This window comes from Gopherus evgoodei, chromosome 7 (genome assembly GCF_007399415.2).
Source record: "Gopherus evgoodei ecotype Sinaloan lineage chromosome 7, rGopEvg1_v1.p, whole genome shotgun sequence".
Classification (NCBI taxonomy): domain Eukaryota; kingdom Metazoa; phylum Chordata; order Testudines; family Testudinidae; genus Gopherus; species Gopherus evgoodei.
The window spans coordinates 125260175-125284297 of NC_044328.1; the positions used below are offsets into that span (position 1 = coordinate 125260175).

Genomic DNA, 24123 nt, shown 5'->3' on the forward strand with positions numbered 1-24123 from the left:
CGCCCCTTCCACGCCGGGGAGGGTTTAAAAAGGTCTCAAGCAGTTGGAGCCAGCTGAACCGAATTAGTTCCCTGGTAACTCCTTTTCCAACTGAACCTTATTTCCCCATGGTTCTCTCTCCTCGGTGGATTGGGAGAGGCCTTTAACCCCCTGACACTAATTACTACCCCCCTCCTTTGTAGCCATTCATCCTGGATTTGCTACAATGGACCTTTGCTCTGACCCAGTGTGGACGTTCTTATGTTATGTTATTTGTACTGTGGGAGTGCCCAAAGGCTCCAACCTGGCTTTGGGCCTACTTAAGGGACAGTCCTTGCCTGAAGAAGCCATCTAGTTCAGAATAGGTTAAGCCCATTCACCTCCTTTTTGTTGCTGCTCCCATAATGACCATGAGAGAGCACAGTCACTTTCAGATTGTTGTGCCTATTTTTGCTTTTTTGTGTAATGCGTTCACTGCCCATCAGGTGACCGCACTGCAGAATAGAAGATTTTTAAGTAACCTCAATTAAACATGACAACTTAAAATTAAAAAAGCTCCTGTTGTATTGGCGTGGCACAGATGGATGGTTTGTTGTCTGTGTGGTTTGGGGAAGAGGTGACTTGATTTTAATGCAGGCATTTAAGAAAAACAATTCCCCTTATTCCTCTCCACGGACATGGTGCTTGCCTCAGGCATTGTGCCTTGGAGCTGCAAGTGCTCAGCCCTCCACAACAGGGACGAGGCACCATAATGCCATGCGCACAACGCCTCGTGAAGTCTTGTCCCTTATGCTCAGCAGTGCTGGGTATAATAGTCATGATGGTTACGATAAAAGGTGTGTTGCCACTGAGAGAGCTTTGAGCAAAAGCCACCGGTTCTGGTGTGGAGCCGCTAGTTCTGAAATGGTCACTTGCTGTAATCTGAAGGTAGTTCTTTATAGCCTACGGGCAAGTTTGTGATTTACTGTGCAGTGCCGCACATCCCTTCATATCCCACACATCATTGCTCTCTGCCTGGAAAAGAGGGAGAAAGCATGTTCAGCAGGTTACAGAGTCCCTGAACCCTGTATAAAAGCAGGTAGGGAGAGGCACGGAGGGATCAGCACCTCCCCCACTCCTGCCAAAGTGCGAGGCTCTGCCAGCATGCACAGTTGCGCCAGCACAGCGGGGGAGGTAATTTTGTTATAGTCCCACACCAGTAGCAAATTACTGTCTTGGCTTCGTGGAGTAAGGGGGAAAGTCACAAATCCATCCCTGAGTCCATGTGAACGCAGCCCTGGGGCCTGACTCAAGCCTTCTCCCTGTTGCTTAGAGCGGCTTCTCCCTCTTCCTTTAGGGCCATGGGTTCTTTATTCTGGCACTTGGTGCCTCCACCCAATGTGACTCCTCCCTCAGCCAGGGATACAGAGGGTGCTGTCCCTTGGGGAAACATCTAACACCATGTACTATACTAGGAATGTAGGGATAACATAAATATTGCAGTCTCCAAAGTAATAACACAATAATAAAGGGACTTTATGAGGCCCAGGGCAAAGAGGATAAAGGGGCAAGGAAAGAATAGATGTAACTAGAATAATAAAATAGCAACAATACCTGAAACTCTCCGCCTGTCAGCACTTCCTATGGGCCCAATCCCTCCTAGCACTTGCCTGGGCAGTGTGCGAGTGGAGAATCAGTTCTTTACTGGGGAATGCAGCACTGTGATTGTTGGCCAGCTTAAAACTCACAAGCAAAATAAACTTACATGGGATTTCTTACAAGGCCTTCGCCCCTAAAAGGGTAGGATTGTCCTGAGGCTCCCTAGTCTGGAGTCCCAGAGAAAATGATGCTGGCTCTTGGTAACCTAACCTGGAATTGCTCCTCATCCTCCTGGGTTGCTAGTCTCTTCTGGGCTGTCACCCATCGGTGACCCAGTGACCACCGCCAGAGTTCATTTCCCTCTGGGTAGGAATGGGAAGTTTCATGGGGACTCTCAGGCTGTGATGTTTGTTCTGTCTCTGCTTCACTCCAACAACCCAACCCTTTGTATCTGAGCTCTGGCTAATGCTTGGTTCTGGTCGTAGCTTCGAGCTTGTTCTGTCACTAGCCTGCACTCTAGGCAGTCTGGGAAATGGGAGTCCTGAGCCTCTATGGCGATTGCTGCTATAGTCCAAGGGCGAGTTGCTTAGAGTAATATGTCAGGAACAACTAATTCCAGAGGGGGTTACACTCACAATATGGCCCTATACAAACTAAACATCAGTTATAATATTGTTTTGCGTCTCACAAACATGTACAGTTTAGGGCCCCAGTTCAGCAAAACACTTAATGCATGTACTTAACTTTAAGCATGTGCTTAAGGCCCCGTTGACTTCATTAGGAGTCAAGCACATGCTTAATTGCTGACTTGAATAAGGGCTGAATTTTGCAACGAAGAATGCAAAAGAAGGAAGTGGTCGCTGGACCAGGATTTCCTTGAAGCTTTGTTACAGGGATTAGAATTACTGTTGCAACCTTACCTTTCAATTTGTGAAATTTTGCGGACATATGTATTTTTGGAGGCACTATTTTCATGTTCTTTATACACTGTATATTTTCTTGATTTTAAACAAATAATCTTGGAAAGTTCCCAGAAGGAAAAAACACCAGGAACTGAAAGTTAAAGTGGTTACAGTAAATCTAACTTTTAGACACAAACTGGTTTACTGCGTAATAAATGACCATTGTTTTTAATCCTGAAATCCTGATACAGTGTTCATTTGATTTTTATCTGGAATGGAGAGTATGAGCAGTTGAAAGTACTTATAGTGTTTGAAGAAATTAATTTCATACCATTATTTGAATATGGATAAAATTACTCTTTTATCACAGTATTAAAATGATTTTTCCTTAGATGAGAAGAGACAGTTGTGTGAAAAGGTGCTGTGTGCACACACATGCAAACCCCAAAGAGTTCTGATTGTGTCGTGGTTTGTAGTGTCACAGTACTCTTCCATTTACTTCTCTAAGACTCTGTCAACAGGAATACAGGAAAAATGTTCTGAGGGTTTTTAAATACTCATTTAAAGACTGTTGCGGAACATCTTATTATTGGTGGGATTGTGGCATTTGACACGACTCAGACCATCAGCATAGAATTGACCTTAGCACAATTCGAAGTCAAGTAGTAGTTTTCACTTTGCTCATGTTCTGTTGAAAAGCTCCTTAAGAAAATCAAGCAGTTTATCTGACTGTGACTGTGTTAATATGAATGACTGTTAATATGACACCTGTTCTCCTTTTCAACTGCATTATCTGCTGGCAGATCCACCTGCAGACCATGGGCTTCTTTTAACTGAAATTCTGTCAGTGATCCAGCATCTTACGCTGCTTCCAAAGAGCAAGGCTTAGGACAGGTCTACACTACAACCCAGATCGATGCTCTGCTCTGAGATCGATCCACCGGCGGTCGATTTAGTGGGTCTAGTGGAGACATGCCAAATCGATAGCCAATCGCTCTCAGCTGACCCCTATATTCTACCCCCGACGAGAAGAGTAAAATAAGTCAACAGGAGAGTTTCTCCCCTCGACCCCCCACGGTAACTTGACTTAAGGTACATTGACTTCAGCTATGTTGTTCATGTGTCTGGAGTTGTGTGACTTACCGCAGTAGTGTAGACATAGTGTTGGTGGTTGTCAGGAGGTTGCTGGGTGACTCACTGAGACTGGGGTGGAGTCAGTTTGGGTAAGTGGATGCTGGTGTAGGGTCAGCTGGTGAGAACAGGCTGGAAACCTGAGCCAGGAGCAGGAATAGTTTGGGAGCTCGGCATTCGGTAACACCCTGAGGCAGAGGGAGAGTTCCCAGCTGAGTGGTGACACTGCACAGACTGATTTGTTGCTCTTTCTGTGGCAATAAATAGGTGCTTGGGGGGTCATCTGACCCAGTCCTGGTTCGTGGATTGGCTGCTGCAGCATACCTGAATGAGTCATCGCAGACTGTCTACCCACCCCCTATCCCCCCCAACAAAATAGTTCTCTACTGCGCTACCGTACAGCCAGAATCTGGCTAACAGCATTTAACATCCATCATACTTCGAACCCAGACTGCAGTCTGATAGCACAGACAGAGCCTTAGAGAGAGGCTTCTTTCAGGCTAGCTTTTCTGCTGAGCACTCTGGAACGGATCTAGCAAAGCACTTGAACGTCTGCTTAACTTGAAGCATGTGAATAGTCCCACTGAACTCAAGGGGAATATTGAAGTGCTTAAACAAGCTTAAGTATTTTCCTGGATCACCGTCACCTTATTCAGCACTTTTCCAGTCTTGATTCTGTATGGGGCTAAACCTCCCCTTCTAGTTCCATGGAAGTCAATGGAGTGACAATGCTCAGTATCTGGCCCTCTGATGATAGTGCATTTAAATGAACCATCATATAATTTAATTTGGTTTGAACACGTAGATTCTTGGGTGTTTTTTTAGATGAAGTATCATCCTAATTAATTAGCCTCTTAGAGTTGGTATGGCAACTTTCACCTTTTCATGTTCTGTGTGTATATATATCTCCTCACTATGTGTTCCAGTCTATGCATCCAATGAAGTGGGCTGTAGCCCACAAAAGCGTATGCTCAAATAAATTTGTTAGTCTCTAAGGTGCCACAAGTACTCCTGTTCTTCTAGCTCCCCTAGTATTTTCTTTGTCATACCATGACATCTGTGTCTGGGAACAGAGCTGATCAGCTACGCATGCTCTCATACTGCTCTTTGTCCTACGCTCTCTTTTAGTCTAGCCCAGGGGTCGGCAGCCTATGGCATGTGCACCAAAGGTGGCACGCAAGCTGATTTTACGTGGCACGCTGCTGCCAGCCTGGGGTCCCCACCGCCGGCCCCGCTCAGCCTGCTGCCTGCCTGGATGGATGGAATCTCAGGCCAGCTGCAGGCTGAGCGGAGCCGGCAGTGGGGAATCCCAGGCCAGCTGGCAGGGGGCCAGTGGACGAAACCCCAGACCGGCAGTAGGCTGAGCCTCTCAGCTCGGTGCTGGCCTGGGGTCCCAGCTGCCGGTCCGCTCAGCCTGCTGCCAGCCTGGGGTTCCATCCACCAGCCCCTGCAAATGTAAAATGTATTACTGGCATGCAAAACTTTAAATTACCACGTATAAATGAAAGGTTTCTGAAAGGTTGCTGACCCCTGCATGCTCCTACATTAGGAATTTTTGCCTTCCTTCTTCCAAGGAGCAGCAAGCCTCTCACTCAAACCCCTTCCTGTGGCTGCCTCCAACTTGTTATATAACCACACAAAGTTCTTGCATATGCAGTGAAATCAGGTAGGGAGCAAGAGTCCTTGGGCACGAAGGATGTAATTGACAAGTGCATTAAACTCTTCTTCCTTTCTTATATAGCAAGTTGTGCTTTACTAGTTCTTTAGTATCCCCTCTTCCCATCAGCTGGACATTTGCTGGTCTCTGCAGCACATTGGCATGAACTTGATCAAAAGGATATTTAGCAGTTGCGTTGGCAAATGCTGATGGTTCATGAAGTTATTTCGGAGAGCGAGGTACTCACTTCAGCATATTCAGCTAATCCTCATTCCACCCGCCAGGAGGAAGCAAACCAGCAATGGTTGCCATTTATCCCCAAGGTTACATTTTGTCTCCCAAAGCACTGAATTCCTGTACAGCAATTGAACAGTGTGCCAGATGGCAGGAAACCATGAAGGGCAGTAACACAGAAATGGAATGACCATGGATGAGATGAAGAACGCAATGCCTTCAAGCTAGCTGGATCCCTGGGCTGTGATTTGAAGCCTGCACATATTTTTTTCCCATGTTGCAAATTTATACATAAATACCTAGACTACAATAGTAGTTGGTTCCTCATTGCTGAAGTATTAGAAAGAGTAATAGGTGGGTTAGCTGCATGCATGATTTCCTAGATACTAAGCACCATATGTTAGCCTCTGGACAGTACGTGAACGATGATATATTTTAATATAAAGTCCTAACAAGATATTTTCTGTTTTAAGGGAGCCCTGCTACCAAATCCCTGTAGCAAGTTATTTTCTCTGTCTTGCCTATTTAGATTGTCAGTTCTTCTAGACAGGGGCTGTCTCTTACTATGTGTTTGTACAGCACCGAGCATAACAAAATCACAGTCTTAGTTGGGGCCTCCAGGCACTACTGTAGTACAAATACTTAATCATTATAAAAATGTGATGTCTGTTAAATTAGGTCACCCTCTACCAACTCAGTTCCTCAGCATGTCAAGCACGCTTCCCTGGACACGCAGACTCCTTTACACTTTCACATACCAACTTGCTCACGTAACTTAGATATCACTTTGTCCTGGAGGATGAAGAGGGAAGGAAAACGTGCAAGCCTCATGTTGACTGAAAGTACGTCAGTAGCTAATGCACTGGGGAAATGGCGCCGGTAATGCTGCCTGCATCAGTGCAACCCGAGGTCATTACGAGGTATTATTTTTTGAAGTTAAATAGCTTGGACCATGGGACACCTGGGAAAATTCTGCATGTAGTGATACATATGCAACAGTGGCACATCACAACACAGAATATAATGACAGTGCAGAACAGATAGTCCAGAACAGCCTTAGAAGGAAATATGGGCTATTACAAATACGACCTGGCTGCTGCAGGGAGAAAGATGAGTAGGTGACTTTTTTTCCTGGCTTGTGGTGTACTCAGAGCTCCCTATTGCCCAAGATATGTGCAGTTGGAACCTGATCCAAAGCGTGAAGACATCACTGGGAATCTTTCCGCTGAACTCAGTGGGCTTTGGCTCAGGTCTTTGAAGAGTTAGCGCAACGTCCCCACCAAAGAGTTCTTTGACCAAGGGCCATCTCTCAGGGTATGGCTACACTGTGCACAAAGGGTCCGTCTACACTGCAAAATAAAACCCTGCATCAGCAAGTCTCAGACCACAGGTCAGCCTCATTCGCTGGGTTTCAGAGCCCAGGCTCCAGCTGGAACATCTACCCTGCTATTTATAGCCCCATAATGTGAGCCCAAGTTTATGGGATCTGGGCTCGTGGACTCAGTGTTTCCAACCCTGCACTTGAGCGTCCAGACTGCCTTATAAACCTGGGTTTATGGTTACTGGATCCGGTGTCAGAGCCATGCCAACGTGTCCATACACAGACCTTTTGACTCGCATCATTTTGCAGGGCTTGGCTGGCTCTGACCCAGTCCCCCAGTAGGGTCCTGAGTGTTTGACCTAAGAGCCCGGGTTTAGTGTGCAGTATACACACACCCTGAGGGACCAGTAAAATAAGCTACATATCCATCTCTGTTGTACAAATTGCACAGTATTCTAAGGTAAAATTTTCCACAGTGCTAACTAATTTAGGTGCCTCAGATTATGGGTTCCTGTCTTTACACACTTGGAGTACGTCTCCATTGCAGCTGGAGGTGTAATTCCCAGCTCCAGTAGATGTACACTCGCTAGTTCTGATTGGGCTAGCATGGGAAAAATAGCAGCATAGCTGTGAAGGTGGGGGCGGCAGCTTGAATTAGCCACCCAGGTACAATCCCTTTGGAGACCCTCGGTACGTATGGGGCAGCTAGCCCATGCCACTACCCACTGCCACCAATCCACTGCTATTTTAGCAGATTGCCTGAAGCAGAGCTAGCGTGCGTATGTCTACCCACACTGGAAGTAGTCAGATACCCCAACTGGAGATGTGTCCCGCTGTGGCAGCGTGGTGTCCAAAGGCCCTGATTTTCAGCAATTCTGAGTGCGTACTGCTCCATTTGAAGTCAATGAATTTTTTTGTCAGCAGGACTGATCACTAGAGTTTTGTCAAAAAATGTGAGGAGGTGGAGGAGGACAGGAGCGCTGAAACAGTTTTTTTTTTAGTAGGGGTGCTGAGAGCCACTGAACCAAACTATAACTCTTGTGTTTAATGGAAATCACTTCAAGCCAAGGGGTGCAGGAACACTCACAACACTCCTAATTCCAGCAGCTATGGAGGAGGAGGAGAAATTGTGAACATTTCATCCATTTTTTGGTTTTGTCATTGAAATGAAAAAACTGATTCAAAAATTCAAATACCAGAAAATGTCAACCTGCTCTACTCATTGTACTTCTGATTGGATGGCAGAAGTACAAAGAAGCCAAACAGTCTATTGTAAAACCACCTTTTCATGTGGCTGAAAAGCCAAACATGATACAACACTATTGTGTCCATGGCAGTAACGTTCCTTACGGAAACATAGGCATGTTCTGCCCGGGTCACCCTCAAGAAAACCCCGTGACTTCAGTGGAGGCAGAATCTGGTCTGAAGTGTTCTCTAGCACGTCTACAAACTATTAGTTAAACAACGTGGTGTTCTGTAGCAGGCATGTGCATTTTCTTTAACAAATATATTAATTTTATCCCATTCAAGAAAAATCCCAATGTCCATTTACTTTTCACTTCCCTCTTTTCTCTTATAGTGTCGGTGGAAAGGAAAGTATTACCGTGTACATCGCTTGGGGGAAGGGGAGGATGTTGGTAGACTCTGGTGCTGTGGAGTAATTTTTGTTTATGTCCCGGCTTCAGTAGCTCTGTCTCTTTAATATAAAGATTACTCTTCCCATGTTAGTTGTAAATAGCTGACATGTCTTTTGAGTTGTCACCAGAGAGGGACACCAGCAGTAGAGATGCACTAGTAGCACTGCAATCATTAGCACCAGGAGTTTCACCAACGTGGTGAGGTCATTCTATATGAAAACTAGAGCCCTAATTAAGCAAGTGCCTAGACCCATGGACGTCAATGGGAATACTCATGTAGGCAGGTGCTTACATACTTTGCTGAATTAGGGCCTATGAAATTATTAAGTCCTTGTACAAACACCACTTTTGGAGGTTGTTTCGGTGTTGCTGAATGCCATGTAAAGACTTTAATATGTTTTTAAAAATCCATGTGGTCCAATGGAGCAGCCAGCTGGCCAGAATCTATCCATGCTAATCTTGCTAACATATTTGCATAGGTCTTAACATATCTTCCTCCTGACAATAGAAATGAGGCTGTGTGCTTCATAGGACCGCATTTGCAGAGCACCAGCAGTATCTGTGAGCCGATCTGTTTGCGTGCACCAATGCAGAAGCAAAGTGCAGTAGCTATTTGATTGCCATGATCTGGTTACAGCTGCATTTAAGGAGGCTCATTGAATTTCAGTAGCTTAGTCTCTAATGTAAAATGACACTGCGTTGTATGAAGCAGAAACATTAACCTCCTTAGTTTTTCTGTTTTGTTTCATCTAGCATGTTTCAGCTAAGATTTTTGGGTAGGACGACTGAGCGTTTACTTTTAGTATGATCCTAAAAATGTGAAAATGTAAACCTTCAGAAATGGGTTTTTAATTGCCTTTGAAAAGTTGCACATTGCAAAATCTGATAAAGATGTGTTTAGCTTGATTTTTCCCTCCCTTCTTCAGGTAACTGATTATAATTATCTTAGGAAGCCCTTTTGTTGCAGCTTGCATTCATTACATTTAATACTCCCCAAATTGTAAGGCTGCTGCACAGTGTCTGTAAAAATGGCCTTGACAGCACTCTATAAAATTTTATTACTCTGAAGAATTAGCCAGATTCTTGGTGGGAGTTGTCAGTTCTGCCCTGTAGTTACAGCCAATTGTCCATTTTCAAAATACAGACAGCATAAAGTATGCACATTATAAGGGTCAGTTCTTGCACTGGTATCATCCACATATATCCAGATGCAGAAGTTGGTCCTAACTGATTATAATTTGTGGAAATCTTTTATAACCTAGGTGGTCTTTGTGGGTATATATTCCGTTCTTTTCATGCACTAAGCCAATCAGAAATCTTGGAATCTATTGCAGACTTTCCATTTTGTAAGAGCCTTAATGAAGCAGGTGGCTTCTTATCTTCCAGATTTTATACATAGGAAATGCAGTGAGGAATAAGCTGATGCAATTCACACATACTTGGTAACAGTGAAATAATCTTCATAATTCTTGAAGTCTGAAATAGAAAGCAAATTTCTGTGAAAATGAAAATGCCAGCGCCAGGACAATGGAACAGAGCATTGCATCTCAGGAAACGTTTTGCTTCACATTCTGAGTTAAAGCTTCACTGACCTTGATGGGAACAACTAATAAGAACCTTTATTTAATTTAAGTAGAACATTTTAGGTTTGTTATTTTAAAATAGACACCTTTCCAAGACTCTAGGTGCCTTACTATAATTAATCACACCAAAAATAGAAGTAAATTAAACCTATGCACCCAGGACATTGATTTTAAGCTTTTCTGGGAAGAGATTGTTTGTTCTCTGTGTAAAGCAGAAGGCATGACTGTAGTGCTATACACATGTTAAAGAATAACGATAACAATAAACAATAGAAATGTTTCACTACACCTTTAAGGTGGTGGGCACAGTTTATTTTTAAAGTAATAACACTTTTTGACATTTATTTTGTCAACCCCAGCATTGCAGCAACCTGCATGAGAAGCAGAAGGCTGAAACTGACAGCAAACAAAAGTGAAATTGACTAGAAATCAGCCTACGGAATGCTTTGCTAGATAGCACCACTGTTCCATCAGTTTGTGCTGATAAGATCCAAGTTACATTCCCTAGCTGGCAGTGAATTAAGCCTGTTGGGAGTGGATTGGGACTTTGTTGCTATTCTGAAGCACCTCTCTAGCTCAGGCTAGCACATGTAGGTGCGAGAGGGAGGATCTTTACCACCTTCCAAAGCCCCACGTGGCAGAGAGTAAAGGTTTGGGTCAGTTCTGAAAGACCCAAGAAAAACTTCACTTGAACTTCTAAGTTCACTGTCAGTATATGTTTCAAACGTTCATATAGGTACCAAAGGGCCCAATCTCGCCAGGTGCTGAGTGCCCATTGCTTCAAGGGAGTGACTCCATTTTATGCTGGTACAACCTAGAGCCCAGTTTTGCTTGTAGGGCCTTCTGCAGTCCTCAGTCAGTGTCCAATATCAGTGGCAGTTGCCTATGCTGACTAATTGCAGTAGCTCAGGTTGACTTTCTGGGCTATTCTTTCTCTCGGACAAATGGGAATTCTCCATTTAATTTGAGCTCCGAAGTACATGAAAAACCCCATGGTATCAACTTCCTGGAGTCTTTCTACTCTCTTAAACCCAGCCATAGCTAATGTAAGTTTTGCATGAGGCGAGACTGCAAGATTTAAGTTTAATTTTGTTGTTGTTTCCTTTGTTACACCAGACAATCTGCCCAGTTTGTAAGATGTTAGGGTTGAATCTACAAAAGCATGTCAGTGAGAACAGAGTTAGACTAACGAAGCATGTCTGAGAGTACAACTCTTAAGTCCAGAAACCCAATTAGCATAAGACCATCCATCCAATACCTCTGCTGCACATTTAGGGCCAGATCCAAAGCCAATTTTGGTTAGTAGCAGTCTCTTTATTGACTTAAATGATCTTTGGATCAGGCTGATATTCCATGAAAAGAGAGTCTCAATCCCCCCTTTTCCCATTGCTTTGAAGTATTTTCTACAAACAAAACAAGAAAAAAGAAGTGTTTTCATCCGTAAACTTCACAGGTTTTAAAGAAGCCAAGGTCAAAGCTTACCTCACCGTGGAGCTGTTACTGGCATAAAATGTAAGCGGACCGTGTTGTTTCCAGCTATAAAAGAATTCTAAATTCTGTTATCGACATGCAAAGTTCTTCCAGTGTTAGAAATAAAAGGAGTCAGAGTGCACCACCTTGGTGTGTACCTCCATAAATCACATACAGTAGAAGTGAAGCACATCCTTAAGCTTTTTTTCTGCATCACATATGCTTAAAAATAGTGCCCCAAAAAAACTGGAAATAGCTAAAAAGAATTTTTAAAACATCACAATGTGTGCTCTTGTCAAAGGGAATTTCAGTCCTCAGAGTCTTCGTTTCATTTGATTGTTCATCCTACTATTGTTCCTTTTAAGAGTAAAAGAGTTTACAATTCACATATACATGAAAGCAAATATGGCTTAGATCAAAAAATGTTTATGCACAGCTGTCTCTTTTTCAATTATGTTCTAGAAAGGGAGAACAGAAGAATGTTTGGTACCAGACAACATCATCTTGAGAATATACCAATTATACTCAAGCATTAGCAAAATTAGTTAAATGTACATAGACTCCTAGACCTTAAGGTCAGAATGCAACTACGTGCATGTAAATGCGTGTGAAACTCGCCTAGCGACATCAAGTTTAAGATCAGAAGGGGCCATCAGATCAGATCACATATATCACATGCCACCCATGCACTAAACTCAATAACTAAAATATTACAGCCGACAGGAGACTGAACTATTGTGTGCTACAGGCAGAGAAATTGCAGCAAGGGAGGTTTAGGTTGGACATTAGCAAAAACTTCATGTCAGGGTGGTTAAGCACTGGAATAAATTGCCTAGGGAGGTTGTAGAATCTCCAGCATTGGAGATTTTTAAGAACAGGTTAGACAAACACCAGTCGGGGTGGTCTAGATGATTAGTCGTGCCTTGAGTGCAGGGGACTGGACTAGATGACCTCTCAAGGTCCCTTCCAGTCCTATGAGTCTATGATTCTAACTCTTTTCCCATGTAGAGCATAGGTCTTAGAGTCACATATTCTGGATACTCTTCCTGGTACTGTGAATGAATTGCATGTGTGACCCCAGCTCACATGGGAGTTCATCCTGTAAGGTGTTGACCTTCTATAAGAGCTCACAGCATCTCACCGGATTGGACCTTGTATCTCTCTGTTCATCAATCTGTAAAATGAGGATAAAAAAACACTTACCACTGGCACCGTATCTACCAGTACCACAGTTCTTGTAAGACTGAATATTTGTCAAATACTTTCAGCTCCCTAGAAAGGTGCTATGCATGAGCATTGTTATTAGTCTCTCTATGTAATGAATGGGAGGAAAATTTATAAATTAAAGATGTACATTTCTCCATTGACTGGGGAAAAATACTAATCAAGTCTAGGAATTTATTTGATTTTTCACTGTTAGGTTTGAGAGCCATGTCCGCCTCCATTCCAGGTGCGGAATGTGTAATGAAGATAGTGGAAATTTGTATTAAATATTAATGGCAGGATTTAGTCCAAAGACGGTAACCGAATGAAAACATTAGAAGGTATTTGGCTGTAACAATATTTGAGAATGTTCTTAATCTTTGCTGCCCAGACACAATTTATTTTTAATTACATTTGCTTTGAAGTTGAGCTGTTTGAACATTTTTCACAAAAGCCACTGAGTTTCCAATGAAAAATATCATTGACTTTTTTTTTTTAACCAGCTCTGAAGCCTGGCAAAAAAGCAAAACAAAATTTTGGAAAAAAATTCTGACCTTTTTTTTTTTTGGGCTGATGTCTGAAATTTTGTCAAGATTGTGGATTTCCATAATTTTAAGACATCACTGTGTTGGAGGAAGGAACTGTGTTTTCTCTTTGTTTTTTAATGTGAGGCTGAGCAATTTTTTGACCGACCTTGAAACTACAGTACACGTCAACAAAACTCTTAGGAAAACTTAGACTCTTTTCTAACTGAAAATACATATGGTCTTCTCTTGGGTGGCACAGTGGATTGACTCATCCAGAAGAAAGTTCAGCCTGCTCAAATCCCACCACTGACGCAAAGCATGGTGGAATGAGGTAGCCTAACTATGGTCACTGTGTAGGCACCACTGCATCCTATCTTGGGTCATCTTCTCTGTTCTTTGGGTGCTCCATAGTAGACTGTGTTACTTTACAGTTGAGATGGTGCTTGGCTTCCCCTTTCCCAATCACACACAAGGGCTTCCTCCCACTCTGATTGCTCAAATACATGAGCATTTGAATACCTGGCCTCGCAGGTTCAGTTCCCAGTGAGGTCAACTTGGTTATTTAGCTTTCCAAGGTAGATTGTTCACCATGCCATTTTTGATGTGGGGTGAGGGGAGGGTGTCTTCTGGCGGAGATGCTAAAAATCAGGGTGCTGGACATCTGCTCTGTTACACCAATTAATATCCCATGGCTCTTTTTGTACGAGTAAGGATTAAACCTAATAGCTTTGGCCAAACTTTCCATTCCCCCATTTCAAATGTGCTGTGGACTGTCCTTCATTCGATGTCAAGGGATGTCATGTTTCGGGGATACTCTGTTTACACAGTACCAGTTTCTGCAATTTTTCGCGTGTTGAGTAACACTCAGCTGAAGTCAATGAGATGAGCGTCGGTAACTACTACGTAATCTGTGTAAGTATTCCAAAAATCTGCTCCGTGGATTGCACATCCGTTTGGGATCCTTTGAGATGAAAGGAGCTATAGATCAAAAGGAATAAGAATTGAACAGCCAGCTGGTCATCCTAACAAATAATTTACAAAGTAATGGGCTGGGCCTGAGATACGGAGTTCAAATATGGATCTGAACGCCTTCAAAGACTGGTGTGTTTACTTTCAGGCTTTTAACGTAACACGTTACAGTGACTGGGGCCAAGCACATGGTTTGGATCTGGATTTCCCCATATGCTGCATCTGCATGATCTACTGGTTAAGAATTAGATATGTTCATGGAGGATAGCTCCATCAATGGCTATTAGCCAAGATAATTAGGAATGCAGTCCCATGATCTGGATATCCCTACGCCTCTGACTGCCAGAAGCTGGGAGTGGATGATGGGAGATGGATCACTCGGTAATTGCCCTGTTCTGTTCGTTCCCTCTAAAGCGTCTGGCATTGTCCACTGTCAGGACACTGGGCTAGATGGACCATTGGATTGACCCAGTGTGGCCATTCTTATGTTCTTAAGACACTAGACTGGGAGTCAGGAAATCGGGGTTCAATTCCTAGCTCCTATGTGTCTTTGGGCAAGTAATTTAGGCTCTGCTTCAGGGAACAATCCCTATTCAGGGCAGCACTTAAACGTGCGTGTAAAGGCTTCCCTGATCTGGGACCTAAAATATCTCCTTGCCTCAGTTTGTACTTTTTGTTTATGTACTGTCTCCCCTGCTCCCCACTTTCATCTGGTCTATTTAGTTTGTAAGCCTTTCAGAGCAGGAACTCTCTCTGATGACTAGTCAGCACGGTGTCCTACATAATTGAACCCAGCTGCTGTAATTAAAATAATAATAGATGGGGGTTGGCTCTGGCCAATTTCTAGACCTAATGTAACCTCCAAGCTGCTGCATGTACAATCCTTGTGTTTTTATTTACCAATTTAGGGTGAGGGAAAACTTTTGGCTTGATTTATTTCTTAGTAAAAGCACTGATAAGAGTCATCAAAAGGAAGGAAGAATCCTAAGGTCTATTAGACATTATTTATCTCCATCTTCTTGCATTCATTCCATTCTAAAATGAAAACAGGAGAACTGTTATACCGAGAGATTGCAGAAATCCTGTGCTTGCATTGAAGGATTAAATCAGTATGGTTGTGATATAACATGCAATGACTTGCCTAACATGTAATGAAGAAATTGAAATTGAATCTCTCAGCGCATCATGCTGAGTAAGGGGTTTGTTCAACAAGAAACTGTCATATTAAATTCTTGTCGTGATTCCCGACCCCTTTTGAGTCCTAAATCTTTTGGAGGAGACTAATCTGAAATCAAAGCGAAGTTGCTTAGGGTTGGCATGCCAGAAATGGTCACATTTGAAAAAGTTCAATGAACCTGCAGAAAAAGGTTGAAATTAGTTGCTTCACTACAAAGCTTACAGCTCACCTACCCGCTGATTTTGCTTTTTGCTTTGATTCTTTATGCTCTGTCGTCTTGGCTTCTTCTGAGTCGGTTTCAAAACATATAAATCTGAAGTGGGAGCTTGCCCGATTTCAGTATTTATTTAATAAAAAATAAATCAGTCTGCACTGTTTAGTATAACATTAAAACAAACATAGCTTTAGAAATGTGGCGTTTGGAAGGTTATGGATTTGTTTCTCCACTGCCTCACTCCTTGTGGAGTCGTTTTAATTTGTGCAAAGTGGGCGTAGTATGTTGCTCTTCTGATTTACTCGCCTTTTACTCTCGCTTGGCACATAAGTCAATGGCTACCCAAAAAGGACTCTGTCCCTTTAATTTTTTTAGTGGTAGAATGTGTCATACTAAAGGCCAGATTCTCGGTTGCTGTAAGTTGACTTTGGTCCTTTGAAGTCACTGGAGTCATGCTGACTTATATCAGCCAAGAATCTAGCCAGCTGAATGCCAATTTCTATCCTATTCCTTTATGTTGTTGTTGGTATTTTCTTCTTAGAAAGACTTTTACAAGAAAGAAAGAGATGCAACACATGATACAAATGAGGACATTTTTCATGGGCTAAATTCTGTCCTCAGTTACAACCCCTCATCATTAATGGCTACCATGGTGAGACGGAGGGCATACTTTTTGGCCTGTTACATTGAGTTTAAATACCCTATTTAGTTATTGGATGTATGTAACAATGTAGCCCTAACTGCATTAAAACTGTCTCATTGCTTTCTATTTCCAGTGTTCTGCTTCTTGTGGACGGGGACATAAACACCGAAATGTGTACTGCTTGTCAAAGGAAGGAAACCGCTTAGAGAACGATTATTGCAAGCACCTTGCTAAACCGAACGTGCAAAGAAAGTGTAGAGGGGGCAGATGTCCGAAGTGGAAAACGGGAGACTGGGGACAGGTGAGATGCAACATTTTACCTTTTTCACCATTAGATATTCCTTATCTGGTCGCCAGCGTAATTTCAGTCCTTTTGCAATAAAAGTATAAATGTTCTGGGTGACATTCTCAGCTGGAGTAGGTCGGCACAGCTCCAGATAAGCCTATGGAGCTGCACTATCTATATCAGCTGAAGCCCTAGCACTGTTTTCGATACAAAAAGGAGATCAACTGCTAACAAAAAAGCAACTGTTGTAAATTTCTTGGACTGCTGCTGGAAAAGGCATTGCTGTGTATGAGTAAGCAGACTCTCTTCTCCTCCTTCTTCCTTATTTTTTAAATACGTTGGCTCCCAAGTACAATTGTGATGAATTTGGAGGCATATGAAATTAAAATGTTTGTTTATCATTTTCCTATTAAAGTTGAGAAAATCTATAGGAGCTATTCATTTTAAAACCTACTTTTCGCTCAGTTTTGTGTTCTTCCAAACGCATTACACTGTAACAGCATCTGACGAAGTGGGTATTCACCCACAAAAGCTCATGCTCCAATACGTCTGTTAGTCTATAAGGTGCCACAGGACTCTCTGCTGCTTTTACAGATCCAGACTAACATGGCTACCCCTCTGATACTGTAACAGCAGTTTTCCTCTGGGTCAGTACAAAATCAGATGCTTAGTGCATAGGCTGCGGGAAAGTAGGAAAGTCTGGATTTTTCAAGTATGCTGTTTGCTCAGACCATAACTTTAATCCATTTTGATTCTTTATTTACATTGCTTTCCAGATATTAAACTATTGAGAAATATTTCAGGCATGAAAAATATCAGTTTGCTTTTCTCATCCTTTTTTCGCTAATACTGATAGTGGAATTTGGGTTTTGAAACTAAAATTTCATATTTTTCATAACACCAAATTTAACCTATTTAATCAGATTTATTTTTACCTCTGAATCTCCATTTTGCATGTACCTTAATGATGTGCAACTCAGACAAATTATTGAAGATCCATAAGTACATTAATTTTTAACTTGTACAATGTCATATTCATTCACAATCTTTCTCTGCTTTCTAAATGAAACCCTAAGATTCTTGCTGTATGCATCCTTCCCTAAAAGATAAAACATGAACACATCTATACATGCATTTGTGTTGACAAATATTAATATTAATAGATACATTTTTATCAAATGTCAAATATTAAATTTAAAAAGCATTAAAGCCATCATTATTTTCAGACTTGGATATTTTATTCTCCTCTTAGAATAAGTAGAATATGTGTTGTACAATATTTGTGTTTCTTTCTTGGAGAGTGGGGTAATCATATATTCATTACACAGGTTTAGTTGTTTAGGCACTGATCCTCCAAAAAATATACAAGTAGTTAATGTTAAGCACGCGAGCAGCCCGGTTGAACTCAATGGGGCTCCTCCCAGATTTAAAGTTAAGCACAGTGCCTTATTGTTTGCACTACTGAGGCCTTAATTTTGTCCATGAGCCTACAAGAATCACGTGACCATTAAAATGTCTAATCATATCAGATCTGCACTTTATTTAAAGTGACTGCTCCTGAAAGCAAATTTTGTAGCTAATAAAAGTCAACGTACCAACACAACGGTCTGTTGATTGCTTAAAAATATGCTAATTTTAATTGGTAAAGATAAATGCTTTAAAATTCAAAACATGCTGCTGCATGATAGGATTCTGTTTCATTCAATTTGAGAAATAAGCTCAGTTTAATGAGAATATGAGGTGATTTATGGCCTAAAGTCATCTGTTATGACTAGGCAATTAAACAATATTTGTATTCTTTATATACTATAGAGCATTGCCAGCGTGGCCAGCTGAGGATCTGGCCCTAAACATTAGCTATAAAAGCAAAGATGAAAATGCATCTTATAACAGCAAAATAGATCATTTAAAAATAATAATGTTATGATCCTGTTTCCTTAGATTCTCTCTGTAACACAGAGCCAGTCACCATATAGTAAATTGGCAGAGTTTGTCTACGTTTGATATAGTAAAACTGGAACGGTTAGAAGGCTTGAATAATGTCATGCCATAGTGCCATGCATGTCACACTTCTAGAAGTGCCTTTTATGATAAATACTTTTGAAGGTACAAGTGATTTGTTTATAAACTGCTGAACAGCAGCGATTAAAATGCTTTCTCTGTATGATACATCCTGAAGCCTGCTAAATAGTATAACTGGTCAACTGAAGTCAGCTTGGCCAGATCCCACACTGGTGTAAATCAATGTAGCTTCACTGACGCCTATGCAGCTGTAACGATTTACACCAACTAAAGCCTGGGCCCAGAGTTTTTCAAATATCTGCTCTTTATTTGGGCTCAAAGACGTAACTAAAATGGTTAAATGAGTTAAGAAATTGATTTCTGATTGGAAACTTGACAGCAAAAAAGTAAAGCTCTGCGTTCTGTAACGCTGAACACATATCTAATGTGCCTGGAGTCTAAAACAGAAGAAATTAGCAATCGCACTCTGGATCCAGTGCGTCCTGAAGTCAGTTCAGTCGTTGATTTCAATGGGTTTTGGAGCAGGACCTTAGAGATACAGGATACAGCCCCAGGCACGGTGGCAGGAAAGTATCTGGAGTTGATATTCAGATGGCTCACTGGCTTCGACAACCAGGGGGCGTTTGGCCTGAATTAGGACTGCAGGATAAGGTCCCTAATTAATATAAATATGGGCAAAACTACAGCCAGTTGTATATGCCTTTTTCAAGGAGAGTGACGTTTTGTCACTTTTTCAAGACCTGGCCACCATTCACACTCCATGTTAAAGAGAGAGCAGAGAGCTGGTGTGATCCTTCCACATCAGGAGTGAAATGAGCTATGTGCTGTTTGAAATTTTTGCTATGAACTGTTTGGATACCATCAAGGAAGCACTCTGTTTTTTCGTAGATCTTATCAGCTGTAAAAATAAGCGCAGTGCTATGCTACCATGAGATTGTCTTTTTCTGTAGTGGGTAAACCAGCAATAGACTGTGTGAGATGTAAGACAGAGTTTTAAAATACACGTACATTTTCTTTGTCACCACACATACACCGTTTGTGTTGTGTGTGCCCGTGGCTGTTTCCTTTTCCTTTTAGAAATGGTACGTGAATGATTAATAATGAATACTAGCCAGCACGAAGTATAAGAGAGTGCTCCAGTCCCGTATGTTTTCTATTATCTGGACTGCTTGTATTTAAATTCTGGGCAATTCTTTTCTAGATAATTATAAATCCTCCTTCCTAGAGCAAAATATTTGTTAATTTATGCATTCATCTGAAAAGGTTTTTCTCTTCCAGTAATGAATGGATCTGTGTTTTTAACTAAGGAAATGCCCCGAGACATCTGACAGCTTAAAAATAACAATACTTATTCTGTAGTCTGAAAATTGTCTGTTTCTTTATGTAGATTTCAGGCCGAAACCTGGTCCTATATTTTTCTCAATGATAAACTTGTGCGTAACAGGAGTTAATATGTTCCATTTTTACTGTTGTGTTTCTCTGTTGCCAGTGGAGAATTTGTGCTAAACTACATCGAGGTCTATGGTGAAAAAAGTGGCAGGTTTGTTCTGTCCCATAGAGGATAAATATATGAGCATAGTAACTACGCCCTGATCCTTACATGAACAGGGGGAGAACGGTAGTATCAGGTTTATTACGCTCTTAGGGCCAGATATCTAGTAGGTATAAATCAGAGTTGCTCTTCTCAGATCAACAGAGTTATTGGTAAAACAATGATCACTGTTAAAAATGCTGTAGGACAGAGTTTCTGTCTAAATGGGCATTTATAATAGTGCATCATTCTATTATTAGGAACTCAGCTGTAAAATCCTATCTGTACTTTGACAAATATGTAAACGTTATACACGGAGTGAGAGGGCTGCATACTGGTTAGGGGCTTGATCCAAAGCAGACTGAAGTCAGTGGACTGACTCCTATTGACTTCAATCACCTTTGGCTCTGAACGCTAGGTGTGGTAGCCCCTTTGAAAGAATTCTAGCCCATAAACTCGCAACTTCCTTCTTTTCAGAACCTTAGAGATGACGTCGTTCTGATTTGTAAGAAAAATGACATCCATCCAATGTTAATGTTCTAACAGCGGCTGCAGTTTCTCTTCTGTTATTGATTAAGCCAAAGAAGTTGTTTTGAAGCCTTGTATCTTTGGGGATTTTTGGATGTGTTCTGGATAAACATGACAGTATAGCAGGGATCTCAGGAGTGAAAGCCTGGTCCCAGTCAAGTTGATGAAAAAGATTTTTCCTTACTTAAGCTCACAAATGGGTGCGATCCTGGCTCCATTGAATTAAGCAGGAGTTTTTCTCTTGACTTCAATTGAGCCAGGGTTTCATTCCAGGTGAGCCCCTAAATTAGCCAAAATCTTTTCCTGGGGGCTTGTGTCCACGGCTTAAAAGCCCCTGTCGGGTCCTTGGGAGTATTACAGTTTTACATACAGTAAACTGGAGTACAGTTATTACAGCTTTACATACAATAAACTCCCATTACTAAAATTAGACATCATTGTCCTTTTTGGCTCACTATGTTGTATAACATTTTCCTGTTCAATTCGATATCAAATGCAGGATCAGGCTCTTCTAGGACAGAGCTGCAACTTTAACCCCTTCTGTCAATATCGCAACAGTCTTGCAAATGTGTGTTTTGTAGGTGGGTAAGTTTATGAGCAAAAGTTATTTAAAAATGGATGTGTTTCTCCAACTGTGTTTCTACTATTCAGCTCACTCTCCCTTGTGGAATGTTTAAGATAAACCATGTTATTAATCATAATAGAAGCACTACAGCATGTGGGATGTATTTACATCACAAATCATAGGAATCTAACTGCGTTGTGCTACTTTTCCAAGTTACACAAACCAGCCTTTCCTAAATATTTATAACCAGGAGAATGTTCACAGTCAGGGGTTTGTGGGGGGTTTTGTTGTTTTTTTTTTAATCTCCTTTGCTTTCTGATGTGTTCAGATAGTAAAGGAAACACTGCATTACAGAAGAATACTTTTTAAAGTTTTGGAGGAGGATTCCTTGCACATTATAAATTGCTTAATTCCATTACTTAATAAGGCTTATTTTTGTGGTATTATGAACTTGTTTTCTCAATATCTCATATATTAATTAGGTCTTTTCTACTAATTTTTAATGAAGCAAAATGTTAATCATAATATCTACATTTCAACTATGCACTTCTGTTATACGCACTTCTATCTAATCTTTATTAATCTTGTTCCACATTTACAAACTATATATTAGGACCTAACAATAAAGAATCCATAGAGCAGTGAAGTTAAGTACCAGTTAAAAATATTATATTGTGGGATGTTAGCAGAAAGTATTTTTGTATGGAAAAATTAAGCTATTGAAAACAGTGAGCTGTAGATATCAATATTCAAAAATCAGAAAAAACTTATTTTGATCATGATTAAAATCAGGCTTTCATGATATGACTAGAAGTGAATAAAAATGTGCTCATGCCATAATGAAGCTACTATATGTGAAAATAAAGCAATTAATTGACAAAAATAGTTTGTGGGGATATGCAGTATGTAGTAATTTGCTATGGTGTATATGAAAATTAAAAGTAATTCCAGAAGTCTCTTACCTGCAAATCTTCATTGCTTTAGTTCTTATGCTATATAATTCGTGCTTCTTTTCATTACAGGCTGACCAGTCTACTGAACGATGTTTCTGTAAAGTTTGATTTCTTTATTTAAACTATTGAACGGAGTGTGCAAGGAGTAGCATACAATTCCTGCTGACTCTAGCATCTTGTGATTTTTTTAACAATGCTGCTATCCTTAGAGATTTTTGCAGTATAAATCTTATAGGTGAAACCCTGACTCCACTGAAGTTAATGGCAAAACTCCCATTGACTTCACTGGAGCCAGAACTTCACCCTGTGCATTCAGATTCCCTGCAAAATGTTTTCTTACATGGAGAAGAACTTTCTGCATCAAAAGGAGTCAGAGTTTTAAATGTCTAGGTGCTATTGCTTGCTAGCTCAGACAAGTGTTAAATGTCTTTCAGAACTGGAAGTAGAGCCGTATCTCGGCTCCCTTCCTCGTCTGAAATCAGAGAGGTTCACTATAGCAATGGAGAGTTTCACAAGGAAAATAAGGAAAGCTGCAACTTACTTTTTGTTGTCCCTTTTTAGTGCTCCGTGTCCTGTGGAGGAGGCATTCAGCAGAGAAACGTTTATTGCCACACGGGCACTCAGAAAACAGCCAGGGAGACCGACTGTTACCAATTCACAAGACCAGTCTCTGAACAGGAATGCTACATTGCTGAATGTCCCCGTTACAGCTGGGAAATGGAGGAATGGCAAGCTGTAAGTAAAAAGGTCCCGTAGTGGGCAGCTTCAGCAGTATTCAAAGCATACCAAAGTAAGACCTTCTTCCTGACGTTTACCAGTATCACATTACTCAGTCTGTGAAGTGTGAACTAAAGAGAGACTTAGGAGATGGCTGGCTTGTTCAAAAGATTATTGTCAGATGGCCAGGGTTTACACTAAGCAGGGTTGGAGCTTGCCTTGATGCAGACTGAGTGTGTATTTGTGTGTGTGAGTATGTATGTGCATGCACGCATTTAAGTTTAAAACTTTGGATGGCCACAAAAAAAAAAAGCGTGGCATAAATTAAATAGCGATCTGTGTGCAGATTGTGCCAGTTTTTTAGAAAGTACCAAAGAAAGCACTGGAGCGTGAGAAGATGCATAGTATAGTTTTATATGTGCGTGCTGTGGAATGTTTTGGTAGGACCTGCGCAAAGTCAGTATTTTTCAAATTTTGCTGGCGCTGCACCCGATTCCACTCCGCTAGTCCTGTTCATTAGTAGCTGACTTTGGGCGGGAGTCTCCCATCCGTACACATACTGAAGTAATAATTTGGTAACTACTTTTTTTGAGCTAAGTTTCACTGTTTGCAGAGCTGTAGGAAGCTGTGTAAGCTGTGCATTTAGAAAGTAACCTCCCACACTACATAGTCATCTATGTGCCTTTGGCATACTTGTCCAAACTCCCTCCACCCTGCTCCCCCCCCATAACATGATAACTCTCCCCATCCAACATGACAAGTTCTTCTCCTTACTCCACCAGTCCGCCATTTTTGAAACACACCTAGATTCAAGATGCACTCGGATCTCTTGCACTTTGTGCACTTACTATGACCGGTACGTGTGTAACCCACACACCTCCAGGGTGTGGTGTTCTGTCCCATCTAGTGGCACCGAGACCACTTAGAGAGAGATTATTGAGTCTGCTCTACAGCCTTAGCTAAGAGCATTATGGCTTTTAGCTCATGCTAAGCTGAAGAGGTCCTAGGCTCTGTCCCGCTTGCCGATGACCAAAGTCTGTTGAGGTTACATGCGGTATCAGGCATTGTTAGAATTTCAGCATTACGTGTGGTAAACCTACTAGAATGTGTCTAAGTGGGATGATGATAGTTATAGCAGAGATTATGACAGACCTGCTGGACCCTGTGAATATAGCAAGGGCAAATGAGGATGAAACCAGAGGCCTTTCTAAGGTCAGCAGGGAAGCTATGGATTCTTACTGTCTACCAAGGCCTACAAGTGGATGTAGCGTCCACTCTTCAGCTGTCTAAATAGGC

The 24123-nt window shown here is 41.5% G+C and overlaps 1 protein-coding gene and 1 long non-coding RNA gene across 3 annotated transcripts in view; one reads left to right on the top strand and one right to left on the bottom strand.

The window, feature by feature from the left end:
- The window catches only part of ADAMTS9 (ADAM metallopeptidase with thrombospondin type 1 motif 9), a 143954-nt gene that overhangs the window by 91752 nt on the left and 28079 nt on the right, over nucleotides 1-24123 (top strand). For both annotated transcript variants that reach the window (XM_030569560.1, XM_030569561.1), the window contains exons 29-30: nucleotides 16359-16526; nucleotides 22672-22845. In XM_030569560.1, coding sequence (XP_030425420.1) covers nucleotides 16359-16526; nucleotides 22672-22845 — 342 coding nt within the window. The remainder of the gene's footprint in view (nucleotides 1-16358; nucleotides 16527-22671; nucleotides 22846-24123) is intronic.
- LOC115654785 lies at nucleotides 12421-22760 on the bottom strand. Its single transcript, XR_004001264.1, has 3 exons — nucleotides 22652-22760; nucleotides 22120-22205; nucleotides 12421-12666 (listed from the first exon to the last, which is right to left on the bottom strand). It is a non-coding gene; the product is annotated as an uncharacterized LOC115654785 (long non-coding RNA).